This window comes from Phaseolus vulgaris, chromosome 3 (assembly GCF_000499845.2).
Source record: "Phaseolus vulgaris cultivar G19833 chromosome 3, P. vulgaris v2.0, whole genome shotgun sequence".
In the NCBI taxonomy this organism is placed as follows: domain Eukaryota; kingdom Viridiplantae; phylum Streptophyta; class Magnoliopsida; order Fabales; family Fabaceae; genus Phaseolus; species Phaseolus vulgaris.
Window position 1 is genome coordinate 39113343 of NC_023757.2, and position 23024 is coordinate 39136366.

General features: G+C 30.6%; 2 protein-coding genes across 2 annotated transcripts; both read right to left on the bottom strand.

The window, feature by feature from the left end:
- Positions 1–2296: 2296 nt before the first annotated feature.
- Positions 2297–11977, bottom strand: LOC137807576 (uncharacterized). Its single transcript, XM_068608290.1, has 16 exons — positions 11619–11977; positions 11320–11387; positions 10978–11133; positions 10355–10522; positions 9734–9884; positions 8961–9040; positions 8134–8403; positions 7913–8056; positions 6986–7120; positions 6564–6662; positions 5457–5513; positions 5088–5292; positions 4759–4877; positions 4409–4477; positions 2783–2881; positions 2297–2707 (listed from the first exon to the last, which is right to left on the bottom strand). Exons 1-16 carry the CDS (start codon positions 11731–11733, stop codon positions 2471–2473), a joined length of 2172 nt encoding a protein of 723 aa, XP_068464391.1. The 5' UTR covers positions 11734–11977; the 3' UTR covers positions 2297–2470.
- Positions 11978–15490: 3513 nt separating this feature from the next.
- LOC137805919 (probable glycosyltransferase At5g20260) lies at positions 15491–19095 on the bottom strand. Its single transcript, XM_068605798.1, has 4 exons — positions 18645–19095; positions 18345–18499; positions 16476–16830; positions 15491–16388 (listed from the first exon to the last, which is right to left on the bottom strand). Exons 1-4 carry the CDS (start codon positions 18867–18869, stop codon positions 15720–15722), a joined length of 1404 nt encoding a protein of 467 aa, XP_068461899.1. The 5' UTR covers positions 18870–19095; the 3' UTR covers positions 15491–15719.
- Positions 19096–23024: the final 3929 nt, after the last annotated feature.

Below are 23024 nucleotides of genomic sequence, written 5' to 3' on the forward strand. Positions count from 1 at the left end.
ATTGGTTAACGACGTCACATGTGTTGCAATGATTAAGAGTGTCATATATAATTGGTTGTGCATAGACCTAATGGAAAAATATTGGTTTAGTTCCGATAATTAATAAAATATTAAAAAATAATGAAACTCAAATTCTATTTCATATTTTTTTATTGAGTTTGTAGTTTTAAATAAATTTTAATTATTACAACTTCATCAAATATATATATTTTTTACCCATAATTAATAAAATATTATAAAATTATAAAAAAAATATGAAACTCAAATTCTATTTAATTATTTTCTCTCTTAAGTTTGTAATTTTAAATAAATTTAAACTATTAAAACAAATGTCTTTAGAAAAGTGTTATTGTCATTTTTAAAATTTTATTCTTATTTAAAATTCAATCAAAGTGGTTTTATTATAAGTAACAAACATAAAATAATTGTAAGTTTGTCTAAGAAATTTTTTTAGAAGTTCTTTCGTACTACATGATCTTGATAATAACTAATGGAATAAACAAATTTGTTTTGAAAAAAAATATAATTATGGTTGTTGTTACGTGGATGTACAGTGAGATTAAAAGAGAAAAAAAAAACATTATAATTATTTTTGGTGTACACAAATTCGTTCATATTTTATCTTTATTAATTTATTATAATTATTTTGTCATTTTGTAATTTCATTTATTGTCATTTAACGGTTGTTAGATGTGGATCACTCAAAGGCACGCTGCTGTTTTAGACTCAATTACCTGTTTGTTTTAGAAACTGCTTTTATGTTTCAAATTGATTTTTTTTATATTTTTAAAATTAAAGATATTTGTAAATTTATCATATATATAACCATGTTTCCTTCGCACAATAGAGTGGTACACTTAGATAATTTATGTGTCTTCTTATGTATATTCATATTTATTAAAACGTATTATAATTTTATATGATTAACATAAGTGTACGAATAATAATATTGTTTATTCAAATTTTAATATTAAATATATATATATATATATATATATATAAATGATAAAAATGAAAAATGCGGATAAATTGACTTAAGAATACGTCTGAATTCCCACTAGTATATATAATATTTTATAATATTTATTAAACATAAAATAAGTATGTAGTTGTTTTAATCAATAACATAATTCAAACAAAAATAATAAAATTAAATATTTTTTATTAAAAATGAAATTTTATTATTATAATACAAATAAAATATGTTAATATTTATTGTATGTTGCAGTTGTATATATTTAGTTGTTGGCTCCATACAGTGTATTTGATTTGGTGGAATGAAACTTAGGGTAAAGTTTCTGCAACCTTCGGATTCTCCCATGTTATTATGTTATTTGGATTACGTTTGGTCGAACGATTAAAAGTTTAGTCATTTTTCACAAAATTTCAGGTTACGTATGGTTATCTACTGCATCATCTTCCTCATTTTTTTTAAGGTAAATGCTACATTTGTCCTAGTTTATGAATTGTCCTATCCTTTGTAAGACAAAAAATTAATAGTATAGTACAATTATGATGGAGTTTTTTTAAAACTTTATTTTTTTGAGATTTTATAAAATCACCAGATATAAGAATTCCAATAATTTCTTTATTTAATAGTGTACAACTTTTAAGAAATTAAAATAACTCTTAAAAGTTGTCTTACAACTTTTTAGAATCAGTCATATACATAAATAATCATTCTTGTATTGTAATGGCAAATGGCTCTAAGTAGTAAAATTTCATAAAAACAGATTTTCATATTGAAGAATCCCACATAGAATTTCTGTTAAAAATGCTCTAATTTAAAATATATAAAATTAAATAAGTTAATAAAAAAATATTTTCTCATTAACTAAAAAATATTATGAAATTAAAAATAATACTACATACACAATTTTTTTTAAAACAGTGTTATGAATACATTTTCACAACATTTCTTCTTATCCACACCCATTCTTATTGATTAAAATTTATTAAAAGCTGAAAAATCAACAGAAAGTTATTCAACAAATAAACATAATATTAACACTAATTACTCAGAGAATAGATAAGTTCTCTTAAGCAAAACTGTGGTCTTTCATTTCAAGTCCAAGTAGAGGAAGAACATATACTTAAGAGAATGGTCTCCATCACCGACTCAAGTTGGCTCAACTCTACCAAGCCTCAAAAATCTTATCATAATTCGTTGATCACACATTATAAAGAGTATAGAAAGCATGCAGAATTGTCATTTCAGCTTTTAAAGAAGTTGCCCCCAAGTGTCAAGACACACTTAAGAATATGTTCTCTTTTCTGCTTTTCGAGTGCAGCCATATAAAGAAAACTAACAGCAATATTTTTTATTTCTTTATAAAAAAAATTACAATTTCAATCTAATATGTGAACCACAAAATTGTTTAAATATACTAGTGTTACAACTGCTAATGGCACAACTCATTTGCTCCTAACAATCTATAACATGTTTCAAAATTGGTTGAATAAAAAACTATCAGGATCTCTTCACAATTGCAGTAGCATAGAAAGGATGATGACAGAATGCAAAAGAAATCTTCAACTTCGGGTCAAGGGCTCCTGCTCTGCAAACATTCAAGGCAATGCTGTTGCGTTCTGCTACTTGCTCTATTTTGCGCAGCTCAGCCATTGTGTCAGGGTCATTGACAAAACTACTTTTCACCTCTTTTGCTATCCTCTGAGCTTCCTTGAAGTAATCACACATTGCTAGGGTCTGAAGGAGAAACAAATAAGTGAAAAACCTGATCTAAGAGCATCGAATCCTAATAGTTTTCAAACGAATACTCACAGAAAAGTTAGCATGCATAGTAGACTCCTTGAATGTCGCATATGAGACGTGATCAGGAACGCACGCTTTCTGTAAAAGCTCGAATTGCTGAACAAATATCTGGACAAAAGTTTGTACATGAATTAAGTTGCAAATGGAAAGTTTGATTCATAAAGTACGGCACTTCAATTGTGCCATTATGGACTTGCTGAGGGTTAACCACACAAATCGGGCGTGAACTACATACTATTGTGAAGCATCAACAAAGATTCAGTTTACTGAATATCCCTGGATCTGTTTGATTCGCAAAATGTACTTGAATACCACAGAAAAAGACTCTAATGCAGTTTAAATAATCTATTGAAGGTTTCTCCTTGTATTTCTCCTTGTATTTCGAAAAATATATACTTGCATATCCAAAACTATCTTTTCTTATTATAGATAAGATTACAAGTATTCAACTATTTTTTTCTTATCAACAATGAAAAGATTGCATGTACTCAGGCAAAAAAAATAATGCAATTTTAATAATTAATTATCCATAAGATGTATTTGTTTGTCTGAAGGACGTCCATGAAATGTTAGGTATTATGAAACCATAATTTAGTATAGGATGTATGGGAGATGAGTATTTGCTGGTTCTAAAGGACAAAAAAGAGGACTAAGATTAAGGACCCATCTGAAAACTGAATCCAGCACTGGTAATGAAAAGATTCATCATTGAAATTTAGTGAGACTAGATTAAATGTTAAAATTGAAATTAATAAAAATCTGATGAAAACAATAAACTAATTGAAATAGTAGCCATTGTTGTTATCTTATTTATTATATTAATTTGATATCTTTGAAAAAACAAATCAAACATTACAAGTTTGACGCTTAATTTTTAAACGCAAAAAAAATTAACACTAAAGTTTAAAGTATATTTGATAAGGCCAAATAAGCTAGCTAACTTGTAAACTAGATTAACCAAAACAATGATATTTGATACCTTAAAGTAGCTTTGGGATTTCTGGCTTATAAGGTATAATACAAATTACTTCAAATAGCTTTTAACTTATTTGATTTTCTTTCATTACTTCCTTTCTATTTTAATACATTTTCTTGTTATCTTTAATTTTTTTTTACCTATAATTACAAACAATGAAGATTGTAAAAAAAGAAATTCAATGTCACAGTAATTTAAATTGAACAATTAAAAATAGTAAATTTATGAAAATATATTAAAATTAAATTTGATTAATACCCATCAGATCAACTAGTTTAAATAAAATAAATTTTTTAAATTAAAAAAGCGTATAGAACTTTTAAAAAATAAATAGAAACACTAAAAAAAGTTTAATAATATTTAATTATTTTTTTAAAATATAAATTTATGATTACATAATAATATATTTTTGTCTATATAAATTTGATTTATATGATAAAACTAGTGTAGTTTGGTCCTTTATTTTACATTTAATCAACTTCAGTTAGTTCTAAAAACACTTTCATTCCAATAAATTATCTTATATACTAGGAGCTTATTAGCTATGAGTTTATTAGGTAGTAACTTAACAGCTAACAGCTAGTTTTCGCAAAAGTCACAAAAGACAAGTCGTTTTTAATACACTTGAAAATTGTATATGGGGAAACAGAAAACCTTACCTCGTGTTCTGTATTGAAAGGGCTTAGCAGCGGAACTATTCTGTGCTCATTCCTCAAAGCAGCGAACATCTAGAAAAATAATTTGATTGCTGCAGAATGTAAGTCCACTAAATTGGATCAAATAAGAAAAGCAAAATACGCTACCTAAGTAAATTATCATACACAGGTAATAAAATGTGGCCATGTTCATTTGGGAAAATAGGGTTCTCAGTTTTCATGTACAGACTACTAAGTTCTGGGTCCTACAGATCTGGGAAGAAATTTTCAAGCCACTAATGTCTCTGTCTCACATCTCAATTCCTAGATGAAATAATGAAAGACATTGCCATTGACAATATATACAGAATTACCATGCTTAGCCCTTCAGATAGATATATTTGGCTTTGAAGAAACAAAACAGCAGCAGAGATCTGATAATCCATTTCTCCATCCTTAAAAGAATCCCTTTTTTTCTTTGTCTTTTTCTTAGCTGGTCAACAGGACACAAATACATATTGAAGTCAGAGTCAGAATAAGCTTTTTTTTTCTTCTGATAACCAAATGCACTAATACAAAAACTCTTAATCATAATACTGTAGGAGGCATTAAACTGTTGCCAAACATAAAGCAGTGTATTCCCTCTTCCCAAATATAAATCACTTCTAATGATAAAAAATCTTGATGAATTACCGTCACATACCAGAGTCACTGCTCATTGACATCCGGAGATGTTTCTTCTCCGCAAGCTTGATTAACACAACATAAGTATACCAGTATACCATGCAATAATCATGGACAGAGTAGAGTTCCAGTTCAAATCCCAAATTGAGAAACCGAAAAGCTATCCAATAAGTTTGCTCTTCTACCCATGCGAGAATGTGTTGGTATATTTTGAAACAAACTTTCTGCTAGAACAGAGTAATATTAAATATTAACAGATGAATTGTAGTTTAGTGAAAACAGCTAACAGAAAGTAAATCAATAAATGCCCACTAAAAGTATGCGTGCTGCAATACCATGAGAAAATTCACATCCATGCAAGTAAATGGTAAACCAACAAGCAACAGACCTTATTGTTTGGAGCTTTTGAGGCTTCTTCAAACTCTCCTTTAAAAGCCATCTCCAGCTTCAGAGTAATGCAAGATTAAATCAAGATTAGCTTTAAATGAACTTCCGGCAGTCATAAAATCTAAATATTTGCATTCACCATAGAAGCTGAATCCTACACCAAATGCTGGAATATCTCAGAATTTAATCTCATTCCCTATACCAAATTTCAATTTTATTCTTTTTCATTTTCTTCTTCTTTTGAGTTTTTTAGAGGATGGGGGTGTCATAAAATACAAGTATTTACATTAACCACAGAAGTTGAATCCTACAGAAAATACAGGGATAGCTTGAGCATTATTTAATATCTTCCCCTGTACCAAATTTCTATTGTATTATTTTTGCATTTTCTACTTCTTTGGTGTTTTTCATAGGATGGGGGTGTCATAAAATATAAGTAATTGCATTAACCATAGAAGTTGAATCCTACAGCAAATGCAGGGATAACTTGAGTGTACCAAATTTCTATTATATTATTTTTGCATTTTCTACTTTGGTGTTTTTCCGAGAATGGGGGTGTCATAAAATATAAGTAATTGCATTAACCATACAAGTTGAATCTTATACCAACTACTGGGATATCTTGACCATTTAATTTCCTCCTCTACACCAAATTTGTATTGTATTCTTTTGCATTTTATACATTTTTTAGAGGAGGATGGGGATATTTTTTGTTGTCAAATAAGAAAAACAAACACTAGTAACTCAAAAAATTCAAAAATTCCAATCCCCGAAAAAGAAAAGTTTCTCAGAGTAAGATAATGGCAGTTAAAGAAAAATCTCAAAATTTTATGTCAATCGCTTGTACCAAAGAAGAATTACAAAGCATCCAGAAAAACCTTTGTAAAATTTAACTCAAATTCTTAAAGAAAATAGGGCATGCTAAATGAAACTGAATGGAGCAAAATTTAGAGTGTGACTTCTTGTACTTTCCTTCTTTTACCCCATTCATTTCAGTTTCTTGTAATTTAAAGGCATAATAAACATATTCAAGCAGATTTTACGGCATAGTAAAGAGAAAGGAGAGGGGTAGTTAGTTGTATACTTGAAAAATAAGTAAAGGACACACCTGTACATAGGTGACACGCCAGTCTTGTAACATTTTCCCTAGCTTGCGCCTTTGCCATGCAGCATTTGTACAAATAATTTTGAGTAAGTTTATCACCAACTGCATGCATAAAATTATACCGATTATACAATGTCTAATTCAACAAATGATGAGCTGTGCAACCATTTCATTGGAGGAAAATAATTTATACAGGAATAATACTGTCCTCGAGTAAAAAAAATCTAGGTTTATTATAAAAAAAACTAAACAAAATTAAACAGAAGGCAGCAACTGAGCCTTTATAACTTCAGGTAAAAAGATGAAGATCATCATCATCAAAAGTATGCATGTCTATACGAATTCAGCACATACAAAAGAGCAAAAGGGGTCATGTTATGTTAGATCATTAATAATATGCCATATCAATGCTTTAATTGCATTACCTGTCCTAGTTGCACCATAAATTCATTTTTCTGAATGTCATGCATCTCTGCAACTTCAGGTAATCCAGCAGCTCGAGTGATCATAGAAAAAATAGGATCTCGACCATAGAGTTTCCCGTCCTGGACCAGCAGAAGCTGATAACAAGTTTAAATGGTTGAGGTTGGAGAACAAAGAACACAACAATAGTAGTATTTAAAATTCTACAACCATGCATATCTAGCATGGCTTTACAGGTAAGGATGGAGTGACACAATGAACCAATAGCACAAAGACATGCATCAACATTCCAATAAGAAGCTTGAAGATGTAATAAGTGTTACTTTGTGCGTCTCAACCATCCATAGCAGGTTCTTCAAAAGTGTAAGTGTTACAAGAAATCAGGTGCTGTGCTTTGCCATGGATAACAGTTCCTTACATATTTTGACTAATAGATGTAAGTTTTATAGTGATGTAACTCTCCAATATTCCATTCAACACAGTAAAAACTAAGATAATGTATTATAATACTCATTAACAGAGTCATATCATCAGCCTAAAATTACTACATGTTTATCAGCCAACTCCATCACATATAAACAAAGGGAAACCGAATGCTACAAAGCTCCCACTGCATTCAAGGTTCAGGGAAAGGTCAGACCAACATGATCTATAGCAGGCAGCCTTTCAAGAGGCTGATTCCTCGACACAGAAGGTAGAAAACAAATTATATTTTCAATAAGGTACTTGGAAAAAGTTCTAATGTTCATAGAAGACAATATATATGGCTCCTTCCAGGTTGTCTCCTAAGAGAAAGCATGTGAAAAAGAAAAACTAATTGAAAAATATTTAATTTGATTACATATGTAGAAGATTCATTGAAGTATCTATAACAAGACAAGAAAATCCTCATCAAATCAAGGAGAATCAAGGAACATTTGAATATCCACCTGAAGATGGGCTCTGGCAACCAAATCAGGTTGAGATTTCTGGAATTTAACCACAAAGAGTAAAGCAGCTTCCAACGATGGGGCCAATGTGTAGGAACAAATAACATCTAGGTCTTGAAGGAGTTTCATGAAATATTCAAGGGCCTGGAAAAGATAAACTGGAAATATTATAACAATTGAAGTAAGTTTCATGTATTAAAAGCAGCCCTGTAAACACTTACCTTTTCCCAACAAAGAATTTTGATTGACCTTGGTGGTGTTGGGGCAGATAATCTACAGTTTAAACTAGCATCAAAGCCAATTGGTTGACAACCTGATGCAGTTGTATTCTCTAAGTTTTGCTCAGACATTCCATGAGCATTAACTCTAAGAAAATCTGAACATTTTTTAATGTAATCAATCTCTGAAATGCATGACGCTATGTGTTTCCTTGCCAACTCCAAACCTCGTCCTTGGGGTCGTTTCATAGACATCAAAAGATGGTAAAAATGCTGAAAGAAAATTATGTCATAAAATTAGTCAAAGAGAGTGTTTAATTGATAAGAAAGAATTGAAATTGAAATGATAGCTGAATTATCACAAGATGGAAGCAGAAATATACCAGATAAACAAAAAATAAAAGTACCATCAAAGAAAGCCACTAGGAATAGGGTAGTTGCAAGAAGGATTGGGTAGTTTGGAGGTCATACATTTGAACCTCCACGTAGTCATTGTGACCAGAATAAAGATATATATGGAATACAGAAGGTTCTAGATATGGGTGCCCAAAGTAGCCTAACATAGAGGATATGGGCATAAGGAGTAGGGACATCCTCAACTTCTTTTATCATACTAAAACTATGCTAATAATGGGAAGTTCAAGAAAAGGGTGCATGATAATTTTACAGTGCTTATCATCATATCTTCAACATGTGTAGATTGATTAAATATATTGAAAAAAGTGTGTTTATTTACAAATTGACACAACTTACGTATATCTAATAAATTATGTACAACTGTAATTTGCATTATTTGCATAACTTAGAAGAGAATAAACATAGGATAAAACCTTACGAAAACGTAATCGACACAACAGCGCTTTGCAGTAGCCTTCTTCCAGATCAGGATTATTTTGAAGTGGCTCAATATCTGCAACCGAATAGCTCAACTAAATTAAAAGGTACAAGTATATATTGGGGAAAAGTCAGCATGATTGAGTTTGGCATTATGAAACTTAGAGACTGTACTAGAACTTTGGACATTATGAACAATAAATGAAAATCATAATTTCCTATGCCATTGAACTCCAAACTTCGATACATCTTTGTTCGCCAATTTCACCATTGTACACACAGCAAAACAATTTTCAAAGAGAAATATCAAAAAATGATCAAACATTAAAATGACACACATATCTCCAATACACTACATAGAATTCAAGGATGGCATAAAGCCAACAAGTATTTACAACATTTTTAAACATAAGAATAGTAACAATCTTCGAGGGGTATTAATTTTGAGGTTCAGTTTTTTCCTCTTGAACATCATTACTAAGTGGCACCCCTCAAGCCCTTTGGCAAAACTATTGGAAACTTAACGAAAATTTTGATGAGACCTCACTAACAAAACAAAAGTTAACTTTTTAAGTTTCAACAAGCACTTACCTTCTCTTTTTTTTCTTTGATAGGCAAAGTCAAATATATTAATATACTATAAATCAAATATGTTAATATACTATAAGAGGGACCATAGCATAAGATATGCAAGGGGTTTACAATGAAAAAGTTAGAAACATAACCTCTGAATACACCAGTAACAAGACATCTAAAACCAAGCAATTACCTTCTGATACTCTTCTTTTTGATGATGAAGCCTTACAAGAACGCAATTGGCGAGATATTGTTTCTTCGACAGCATTTAGCAATGATAAACACTTTTCATCTCCATCTCCACTCAAAGGAAGGCCATATGCCATGGTAAATAGATCCTCTTCCTGACATGAATAAATATGTTAAATTTTAATAGAAAAAATGCTCTGCAAGAATATGACCTTAAAAATAGAAGGACAAATCATTTATGGTCGTACATTCACAGAAATGTAAAGCTTGTGAAAAGTACATATAGGATATATGTAGAGCAGGTGTGAAAAAAAAAAACAATTATGACGACGTGTGTTCAAGTGACACATAATCATCGCAAAGTTTAATCTATAAAGGGAGATCCACAAAAATAAATAAATATTGAACATAGAGAATCGTAAATCCTAAAATTCTATCCCATTCTTTTCATCCTAAAGTAATTTAATGAGTGGAAACTAGACAATATATAATCACAATCTTCCAAAAGAAAAAGAAACCATTATTTATTTGTGCAACAGAAGAAATTAAGAATTCAGACAGATAACAACACCAAGAAAATGTAGGCATATAACAGTTAAAAATAAGTGCTGTTGGAATACTTTACTTCATGTGTTCGAGATTCAGAGACAGCTGAAAGGATTGCTTTGCAAGTTGCACGTATGACTTTACAATAAGAGTGCAACAGGGCATGCGACGATGTCCTCTCAGGTCGTAGGAGATAGAGGCAAGAATAGACAGTTTGCGCCAATGAATGACCCTTGTGCCATGTTGCCTGCAATTTCAAATGACAACTAACATAAAAGTAGGAAAATGTATACTGAAGAATTGTGTAGAACAAACAGAGCTATTGAACACAAAAATGTTACAGATGTTCATAAAGATTCTAATATTCTATTTTACTAAAATTTTGGCATATAGGACCAATGCTGTACGATTAATTGTAGAGGGGAGGGAGGGGGAGAAGCAAGATTTGGAAGTGCACAGTGAAATTGGAGAATAAATTACAGTGCATAAATAAATAAAGACTAGAGAGCCTCCCATCAAGATTGTACATTTTGTCAACCCCACGAAAAAATGAGCATGCATATGTTGATGTTTCTGTACGTATTTTGACTTTTGAGACAGACATTTTCAGACATCTTAGAAATAATTCTACAAAAAAAAATGATTCTACCATACAACCAACCATATCTAAAGCAGTGGCAACTGGCAAAATGGTATAAATACCTCACAAGCTAGTAGATGATCCATGATGTCAATCACGCATTGAACATCAGTAGTTTTATCAGCACTAATAGGAACAGGAGCGACGCCATTCTCAATGGCTTCATCGAGAGAATAGTATGTACAAGCAATACCGGAATCCATCTTCGGGTCCATTATCTGAAAAAATTCAATAAATAAGCAATTTTTACAAGCCCTCTGCATAACACACCCCCTGACATTTCTCACACAGCAATAAATAAGCAAGGTAATCTCGTAACCCTATATCAAAACTACTTATGCATAGGAAAATTAAATATAATTATGTTTCTTTGAAATGCAGCTTAAACCAAACATCAAGAAAACCTCCAATGCGGACATGGCAGCAAAAAGATTGAAGTTGTCTCCATGAATAAGCTCTCCCTCTTGAAGATCTGCCAAGGAACAAGGAAAGTTACTTCAAAAAACCACTTTGCCAAACACACCATACTATAGCAATTGGTGTTGTTAATATAAGCCAAAAAAACGAACAAACAACTTTCACACTAGCATTTAATTTGATGAATTTAATTTAGAGAGAGTGGTTATGAAGAGGCGATGAAGTTTTAGGGAAAGAAGAAAAAAGGACGAAGCAGCATGTTGAGAAATTGAGTGAGAGAAGTGACCCTGGCACGCGGCGTTGAGGAGAGGGGACACATCGGCCCAAACGGAGTTTTCGCCGGAGGGAATGGAGGCGCGTGGAGGAATAGATGGCGGTTCAGAGGCGCGATCCTCGGCCATGGATTCTGGAACCTTAGCTTGAAGCTGTGCTTCAGATTGAGAAGGGAGTGGGAAATGTTTTGAGTTTAGGCTGCGGTTTTGTTTTTGTTTTGTTTTGTGGAAAACTGAAACAACACTTTCTTTTTCCCTCAGAGTGGCGTGAAGTGGAGAAGTTTGTTTGGTTGAGTTTTGGAAAAGCTACACGAGTGAGGGGTGAATGGGTGAAAGGGTGAGGGAGGGTTTAGTTTAGGGTATGTTTGGGATCATAAATGGATCCAATCAATCAAGGTCTTTACATTTTCTTCGCCTCTTTCCAATTCTCTTTTCACTTTATTTTTTCATGGGCTCATTTTGATTTCATATAAGATATGCTTAAATACGTGTACTTTCAAAATTAATATAATTTCATTTTTAGATGCTTTATTTATATTTTAAATTTAGGATATTGTTTAGGAAAGAATATAGATCTTTTTTTTGTTTTTTAGATTTAGAGATGTTACTATTTTTTTAATATTATAAAGTTGTTTAGCGGAGTTTTTCATTATAGTGTAGTTTCATATATAGAGTATGAGAATAAATGGTTACTAGTTTTAATTGTTAATATTTTTCTTCATGTTCAATCGTTGCAATTTCACTTCATTTCCTTCCCTAATTTGTTCTTTTTATTTGCACACTTTTTCTCCTTTATTTACAACATTATATCTTCATCAATATGTATCATTACCAACAAGCATAGTTAAAGTATACTTTTTATTCTAATTTTAATGAATAAAATGTGTTAAATAATATAACAAAATATATTTAAATAATCTAATCGTGGAAGGAAATAACTGTTTTATTATTATTATTGTGTTTAATACTTGTTCGCTTCTAATTTTAAAACTTTCACTTTAAAACAGGATGATTTTGTATGCTAGAAGAAATAATAGGTTTAATTACCTAAGATAGAGAACATGTATGGTATTTAGAGTTTTATCAATAGTAAACTTCAAACATACTCACACAATCACGTCTTATATGAAAATGAGTTAAATGTAGTTAACCAAATGTATCACATTAACAAAGATTTCTCAACTGTTTTGAGTTAAAATTGAAGACATTATCTCCTAAGAAAAAAAGGAAATACTTTTAAATTTTTTTATTCATTTATGAACAGATGGGAAAGAATCCCAGCATTCACCTATTTGGATTCATTTCTGAACAACTGGGGGAAAATCCCAACATTCACCTATTTGGTCTATTTCTCTATTAACAATAAACCAAATAAATCAAGTCCTCCTCTTAATGACGAATATTATTTCTTATGTATCATAATATATTAAGTGTCTCCATAATGTAAATAACAGTCGATGTTTCTTTTCTACTAATACAAAGATACACCTCCACAAGCTAGCATGAAAATGTAACCAAGATTTCTTGGTAACAGTGCAATCCACAAGTGAATCATTACTTTCTTTGCAACTTTTTGGTGGTCAACACTTTGATTTTGATATCTTCCAAACTCCAATTGAAAATGTAATGTTATGTCTAGTGCAAAGCAAATCATACACAATACTTTCAACAACTGAATCATATGAAATGTTTTCACGTGTTCTTGCTCAATGTAAATTTGTAGGCATTGACTCAATTTAAATTTATCAACCCCTCACAATGAAAGTCACACTTTATGAACAATTTTCATGTTAAATCATTCTAAAACTTGGTTGATATAAGCCTTAGATCAAACATATTTAGTGCACACATTTATATTTTTATTGTACATTCAAAAACACTTTCCGTATGTTTTATTTTCAATTTTTAAGTCATTTTCTTTTATTAGTAATACATTGGGCTTATTAGTAATACATTAGGTTTAATGTACATATTTGTCTTAATTTTGTATTTTTAGCTAACATAACCTTTTCTAATTATTTTGGCCACAACAATTTTTTGTAAATATTATATTTAGCTTATTTTAGTTGTATTTAATTCTACATTTTCAAGACTTCAAAATGGACATATGATTTGTTGGATTTATAGTTATTTTTCTATTTTCTATGAGTTTAGAAGTTGAGCACAAATTTATTGAATTTTTATAAAAAAAAATCACGTGGATTCAATTCCTTGTTTTAGTTTAGACTTTTATAATTGAACTTATAAACCTAACTAGGATCCACATTTAGACACATGGTTACTTCATATTTTAGAGCTTATACATAACTTAAATCATTTATCTAGTTTTGCAATTTTAAAAAAATGTCTTTTCATCTCATTTTTTTCTCTTTTTTTTTATCAATTTCTGAATTTGTCTTTTTCTCTTGTCCTCTCATGTCTTACGTTCTGTTATTCATCTATAAAGAATTGATTATTGAAGATCAATTTATAAAATCAAGATCTAATAAGTTAAATTGAGCATTGTATCTATTGTTGTTTAACACTCAAAGTTTGTTCTCTCTTCTCTAATTTTGAATTTGTACTTTATTTGTAATTTTTATTTATTTATTTTAGAAATCAAATTAATAATTGATTGATTCTTGATTTGATAATTAGATACAGATTAGATTGAATGCCATTTTGATTTGAGTTGTACAATTGATTTAATGGATTAATTGAATTGATTAATTGTTCAAACTTTAATCTGAATAATTGCAATAATATGAATTATTTAATTCTTGAATATGTGAATTTACATTTTATCTTCTCTTGATTTTCAAGTTTAATATGTGTCTCATTTTCAAATTTTACTTCCATGTTTTTAATCCATAAACCCTTAATTAATTTGTACATGAAGAATATTAAAAATTGAATAAGATCAATACATATCCTTTGATAATTGATTTAGGTTGTGCTCTATATTGAAAATTTTAGAGAAAACTTAGAATAATTGATTTAAAAAATGATTTTGAATATCAATCTCTTCAAATAAACCCAAAATACCTTCATATCTTTCTTTACAAATCTTAATGCTAAGGACATGAGATGTCTCACTATGTCTCACCCATCTCATACACCTTTATCATTCATCGAAGGAATATACAATTCATGTTTAAAACAAGAAACAAATTTTACTCCCACTAACCTTTTGGTTTCTACATTGATTCATGATGTTCTCTTCAAAACCAATTGAATATATATTTATGAAATTGTTCTAGCCAAGAAGGATGTCTCCCAACTAGAACATTTAGTTTAACCATAAAGAGTTGTTTTCCAATCGAGTTATTATGCTTTTTTCGGATCATATGTGTCCTTTTTATACTTTACATGTTCTTCCTACTTTCTATATTCATTATTTTCAGTTTTTTTCAATACTAAATGTTAATTCCCTATTTAAGGTCAATTTTCGTTGTTTAAACTATTATAATGATATGAGGATAAAATAATGGGATTGTTATATAGTGTATATTTATTATTATTTAAGGTTGTTTCCATATCGATTTTTCTCCTATTCACAAAAGTTTAAAAACTACTCAAACTCGACCTATGATACCACATAAATTTTAAATACAATTTTTAGGTGTTTCAATTTATGTATGGATTTATTAAACTTGTTTCATGTAAACATCTTGTTCTAAATCACCATTCGAGCATTCGAGAATGTTGTAGACTTATATATAAATAAAAAAAATCTCAAAACCCTATAATTTCTAAGTTTTTATGTTGAAGTAATTCTTCCATGTTGGTATAGTTTTCTCCCATCAAATTACCCAATAGATGATAATTTTAAGTGAATATTGATTTTATAATTTTAATTTTAACCAGCAAGATTAATAACTCGTTCTTACACAAAGAGTTTATTTTATAGAAAAGAAACTCAAAATAATATTAGGATAAGAAATGCGACATTTCAATGATTACAAAGATAACAAGTAAAAACAAGAAAAGAAATGATAAAATTGTTTACTTTTTGGTAATAATTTTAAAACTATAAAGAAATAAAAAAAGGAAGTTAAATTTACTCCAAAATGGATCTACTCTATGGTTTACACATAATGCACATTTTATTAGTTTGTAAAAAGTGGAGAAATGTGTCAATTAGGTAGTCTGATGTTGAGTCGTCTGAGCCAAACTGAATGAAGAATCATATGAAACACATCAAACGACTTAGCCGGTCGATTCAACACAAAATGTCTTTGAACTTTCATCACTCTCTTATGCAATTTGAGGTACTTAGCACGGGGAACACTTTTTAGTATTGTCTTGATTTCAGTTATCCTTTTTGATGGAATGTGCAATGAAAATTTACTCCAATCAAGAACATCACTGAAAGGAAGTTGATAGTAATCTGAAACAATTACAGGCACACATCCTGCATTGATAGACTCCACAACTCGAGGACTCGCCACTTCATATCCACTAGGGCACAAGCAAAACCTGCTCTGTCCCATTAGACCGTGATAGTCCATGCCTTTAGGAAGATACTCATGCACTTGAACTTCTTCATCTTTGTCTTTCCAATGCTCAAGCAGTATCTCCCTAATCCTACCATGAGCCCCTCCAGCGAAGAAAGCAAGTATAGAACGATTATCAGGATCATCACCAGGAATCGGTGAGCTTAACTTATAACCTTGTAAGTTCATTTCAGGCATTGACACATCCTTTTCAGGCTTAAATCCTTCAGAAGTGTTGGCATTACACAACACTCTTATCATGTTCTTGAAAAGCTCTTTCCCAGATTTCTCTCGTGAAATATCTGGAGCCTGCAACAAACATAAACACATGTAACATCTAACAATGTAACAGTTTATGTTGAATTATATGTTGAAGTATGTGGTGCAAGTTGTTACCCAGTCATGACAAGAAGCTAAGAAATGATCTGCACCAGTGCTTCTGTTCCAGTATGGGTACCTGGTGGCTATGATGTTGGTATAATCAATGGTGACCCGCATCAATTCATCTCGAGAGTAGGTGGTGAGAGGGTTGTATAGATACCTTACGATTTGGGACACACTTACGGGTAGCATGAACACGTGGGCCTCGTCTGGATGGCGGGCCGAGAACGGGCTTCTTATGTTGTCTATTTCAGCTATTACGTGTCCCTCGATGCCGTATATCGAACTCGTGGGCCCTAGATGTACCAGGGGTGTCTCACCTTCTCTGTAGGTCCACACTCTGAATCGCTTCAACATCTCTATGTGACTTCTGCACAAATGTTCTATCAAAGTCATGGCCATGGCTAAGGGACAAACGGAATTAATTATGACACGTCAATTACTGCAACATTAAAATTCACGTAATGTTCAGTTTGAAAGGAGAAACAACGTGCGAAAAGGGAGGTTTTGGGTTACAAATTATGAAGACTTGAATGAAATTGACGTAAGTCATCAAGAAAATCTGCATGACTGAAGGATTCAACTCATACGAAAATCTGCATGACTGAAGGAATCAACCCATACGAAAATATGCATTGAACCTTACTTTCTAAACAATTATTAAAAAAATGAATGTAGTATTTGGAAAGGGCAATTTTACAGGAAATAATACAAATTCATATTTAAGGAAAAAAATGGTTCCATTTTTATTTTAGAGAGACATTAGATAATCTTTTTAAGTCAATTTTCTTATGAGTTGAAATTCTTTATTTTTGTTTTTTCTATAGAAGTTTTACAATTGTAGACTATTACTCAATCAAACGATTCCATCAGAGTAAATAGACTAAAACCAAAGGAAGAAAAACTGAAGACATTTGGTTAATTTCCTGTTTTCAATCAAATTCTCATAATTAGCAGAGGGGAAAATCTGTCTCTTAATTGTTAATAAATCCTGTCTTAATTATTATATTTTCTTTGATTAATTACCATATATTTAGTTAGATACATGAAAGACAAAACGAGTTCATAAAAAGACAAGGAAAATGATAAAATTTCGATTGCAAATAGCTCTGCCAGTGACCGTAATAATCGAATAAAATATATCTTTTGGATCTTAATTTTTTTTGTATGTGTTTAAATTAGCTTATTTTATAGTTAAATTGTTATTTTTCAGCTTTTTCTCTAATAAAGAAAATTAACTAAAAAAAGTGCTCAGAGCCTTAAACTCCACTCCTAAAAACATAACAAAATTGACCTAATTAATAAATATTGATAATTGGGTGTAACAAAAACTACAAATCTTTAGAGGAAATACTATTGCATTACTTTTTACAATAATGCATATCAACTTTTTTTTTGCCAATATGCACTATCACTAAATTAACATGAATGTAATATATTTAAACCAATATTTACATTTGGTTATAGGTAAGTTGATTATTAGCTATAATGCTTATCTTATGCTCTATTGTTTATTCTTAAAGAAAACAGTTATTCTTAATAACCGTATGAAAAGCATTGACAACCAAGTAAACTATCGACAAGTTGTGTAAAATTCTGTCATCAATTTAAAAAAAAACATCATTAAAGAAAACCCGTATCTCGTGTATATATATAACTTCCATCTAGCTTCTGCTTTATCCCTACTTTAACGCAAAAAAAAAATGATTAATCTTCAAAAAGTCCTTAATTATAATTTTAACACCTATAATATATAGAACAACTCCCTGAATTTGTGGCAGGTAATTATGTGTGCAAGGCATGCATGAGAGTGGAAAAAAAGAAGCAAAACTTATGCAAATGGAAAACGCGAGTTAATTTAATTAAACCGTAAAAGTTACTTACTGATGAAAAGCATAAGCGTTTCTGTAAACGTTTCCTCTGGGAACAAAAATCTCTTCTTTTTCTGATGTGAAGTTTCTCCTTTCTATCGCTCTACGTATAGCTGCTCTTGCTTCAGCCAAGTCTTCTTCAATTCTCATTAAACTGTTACTCTTCTTCTACGTATATTAAACACAATTAATTCAGTAACAACAAAAAACACCTGAGTTTTTAAAAAAAAATATTCAGACCACGTGAATAAAATATAGAACTTTTCCATCATGAACAGAAAAAAAGAAAAAAAGAAGAAGAAGAAAAACACACTTTAATGTGAAGGGGTCTTGTTTTGACAATGGTGGGCGTGAATGGAAGAGTACGATGTTGTTCCTTTGACGCGTCGAGAGTTTTGAGATGCTCCTCGGATGGTAAAACGTTGATGGCGGGTAAAAGGAAAGCAACGTCGTTTCGTTGATGTGCAAAGAAGGCGAGGAGAATAAGAACAGTGAACAACGTTACTGAGAATAGAAGCCATGAATTAAATGTTGGCATGGTTGTTGTTGTGTCAGTTTCTGAGTTTGGTGATGGACGGTTACTTCTTTCACTTGTTTTTCTGTCTCACTCTTTCTCTCTATGTATGATCGATCAGTGATTGCACTATAGAGATGGGAAGAGAGACACAGCATGAGGAGCGTGGTATTGAAGAAAAAAGTTGACCTACTATTAGAGACGACTCACACTTGTGGTTTGGTTCACAAAAGTTGGTCAAGGTTTCATCAAACATTTTCTGAATGAAATCGATGGATATATATTATGTGATTTTTTTAAATATTTTAAAAAAATTTGGTCAGGGAATCACAACTATATATATAATATATATATGATTTCATACAATATTAGGATATATTATAAAGTCGTAAGAAATACGTTGTTGATCGTGGAAAAACATATGAGTGGATGACTAAGGAAAATAAAAACATTTATTAAGAAATAAACTTTAAACCTAACTCAATCTCATAAAATTGGTTTATAATGTGAGATTTGCACTCATTAATTATATATTACAAAATGTCTTAATCTCTAGTCGATATGATATCTCCAATATAAGGTGTGGGTTGGAGATCATACATCGATTGGATATTAAAACATTTCATAGTATATAAGTATGTACAAACCTCACTTTCCATCGATTTTATGAAATTGAGTTAAGTTACTTCTTAATATAATATAAAAAGTTTATCCTAACGAATTTGGTGAATTTATGAAGTCATCCACAAACTGTAATCGGATCACCCATAATATATAGTTTTGTATCGATTTTATAACTTTTTAATAATATTAGTCACCATTAATTATTCTAACCCATGATTCGGGTCTTGTGTGATAATCGTTTAGTGCCCTTCTTCCAATACATGTTAATTCTGTGTTTTGTTTTTACTTATCTAATTTTACTTTCTTTTCAACATAATTTAGCCCTAAAATTTTACTCATGTGTGAGTTAAAAAAAAATCAGCAGATTCAAATATTTTTAGATTAAATTATATAAATATTAAACTAATGTATTTTTTACATTGCTTTATAAATATCGAATCAACGAACCATATTTAAATTCAACGTATTTTTTTTGTACCTTAATATTTTTGCCAGTATTTTTGTGTATGAATTCGAACAATTCCTAGTCAATTACTGATTACTGAAGAATAAGATTGGCCTTAAACATTTTTTTCCACATGTAATGTTAATGTTGTGATTTCAAGTCCAACATCATAACATTGCCATATAGTTCATGTTTAATGTTTTATTTTCCAAGAAAATAAATGTTTATCTTTGACCACATTTCCCAAGATATCTGAAATTTCTAAAGCTATAGATAAGCATATGTTTTTTTTGTTATTTTTTTATATTGTTAAAAATTATAAAAGAAAATTAAATATACTTGAAGAAATCGAGAGAGAAGAAATTAATGTAACAGGTAATAAAGGAAAATAAACAGATAATTGTTATTGATAAAAATGAAAAAATAATTAAGTTGATTGATTTTTCAAAATGAAAAATTAATGAAAGAAACTATCTTTGAGGTATCACAAAAAAATGTCAAAAAACATCTTATCAAAAGCTACATCAAAAGCAAAATAATAAGTATTGGATAAGTGAGAAGTATCAAATTCTTATATGTATACATTATAACCATTGATTTAATATAAGAATAATAATGCATCACATATAAGTTAAATTTTTTTTTATCACGATCACTACAAGAAATCATGAAATAGAAACTAATTTTTAGAAACCAAAATAATTAGTTGCAATAGTAACTAAATTAGAGATCATTTTAGAAACTAAAAGAAAATGGTTTCTAAATTATTTTCTATTATTGTTAAATAGTTTCTAAATTGATATCTAATTAGCAACTAAGGTTTTAACTACCAATTATTTAGTTTCTAAATTTGGTAGCAAAAACATTGGTTGCTAATTAAATACCAATTTAAAAACTATTTAACAATAATAGAAAATAATAAAAACTAATTTAAAACCAAATTTTCTTTTAGTTTCTAAAATGGTTTCTATTTTAGTTCCTATTGTAACTAATTATTTTGATCTCTAAAAATTTGTTTTTATTTCATGATTTTCTTGTAGTGAATAAATAAATAAAAACATTTAGGAGATACAAAATGCGTATGTTACGTGATAACATGTAACATATTAAGACTAATGAATTCCAGGTATATTCTCCATTAATTTCTCAATGTTATTAATCTTTCATTTATATTATATTCCCCACCACCTTACAATTGCTCTTTATTCCCACTTCTGTTCATTTATTCATTAGAAGTTATTTTAACGTTTTAGATAACTTATTTTTATACTATATGCAAGTTATTTTAGTACAATTTATCATTCAGCGACTTACATTTTATATTTTATATTCATGCAAATAATTCACATTTTGTTTTCTTACATTTTTTTAAACTTACATGCATTATGTGCAATTACTGTTTTTTTTTTTAAATTAAGTCATTTTACTTGATCTTTATAATGTTCGGACAAACCCCTTATTCTTCTTTTTTAATATTCGTTTTTGTATAAATTTTAAAAGGTTTTATCATAAAAATTGCGAAAACATACACAAAAGGTTAAATATTTCTTAAATATTTGTAATAAGACAATAAAATTTTAATCATTATGGATATTAAGAAGGTTGACATCTGTATAAGAATTAAAAAATAAAAATCTTAAGATAATTAGTAAATAATTCATTGTTAGATGAACTTGACATAATTTCTTTATTATTTTATAATTATCTATCTTAATTTTCTATATAACAACTTAATTTTTTTTTATCTTTATTATTATTTCTAACTGTTTGTTTATAAATAAGTTTTAAATATTTATTAACTAGACTTACTATTAGATTCATTAAAAGACGATTTGAGGTTATCTAACCTTATTTATACTATCATCATGATTTAATTGGTTAACTGTAATGTGATGTGATGACAACTCCCTTTGTGTACTTGGGACTACTGGTAGGTGGGTGTCATAAGCGTGGTGCTTGTTGGAATGGGGTGGTAGAGAAAGTGCAGAGTAAACTGTCTAGGTGGAAAGGCAGGTGCTTGTCAATGGCAGGGAGGATTTGTTTGATCAAGTTCGTTCTCTCCTCTATCCCGCTTTTCTTTATGTCATTGTTTAAAATGCCCTCTCTGGTGGCGGACAAGTTAGTTTGAATATAAAGAAATTTTCTTTGGGGATGGGGCTCCGAAGGAAGGAAAATTGCTTGGGCTTCTTGGGACAAGGTGTGCGAGCCTCGGGACGTTGGTGGTCTTGGAACCGTTGATATTAGGATCTTTAACTTGGCTTTGTTAGGAAAGTGGATTTGGAGACTGGGAACAGATAAAGGAGGGTTGTGGAAAGAGATTCTTGTTTCTAAATACGGTGGGTGAAGAAGTTTAAGAGAGGGTGGTAAGGTTAGTAGGGGCTCCCTCTGGTGGAAAGATTTGAAGCAGGTTTGGGATTCAGAGGGTTGGGGAAGAAGTTTTGAAGATGGGTTTAAGTGGAAAGTGGGTGACGGTAAAGATATCTCTTTATGGGAGGATAGTTGGTTGAGTTGTGGTGCTTTTAAGGGAGTTTTTCCGAGATTATACTCTCTAAGTTTGGCCAAAGAGGCAAAGGTGGCTGAGCTTGGACATTGGCTTAATGATGTTTGGGTTTGGCAGTCGGACTAGCGAAGATCTTTTTTCGACTGGGAGAAGGCTTTGTTGGAACAGCTGGTTCAGAATTTACAAGAGGTGAAGCCGTTTGTGGGAGAGGAGGACATTTGGGTTTGGAAGGTTTGGGGTGTCTAACTTATGTTGTAAACTCAGCCTATGTTCACGTAAGGAGGGTTCAAGGAGGGGAGTCTTCTTCGGTGTACAGTAAGTTGTGGAGGTGTAAAGTCTTTCTTTCGGCTTTGATCACTGCTTGGAGGGTGTTGGAGAATAGGGTTGCCTCTAAGGTTAATTTGGCAAGGCGTGGAGTGGTGGTAGAAAATTCTTTGTGTTGTCTGTGTGGGGGAGGAGGAAGAGTCATCTTGTCACTTGTTTTCTGTTTGCATGTTTGTTTGGCGTGTTTGGTGTTTGTGCTTCGAGTGGCTTGGTGTATTGTTCGTGATCCACAATGACCCTTTGACAAAATTTTCACAGTTCAGGATGAGTCAGGCTTCTGAGTCAG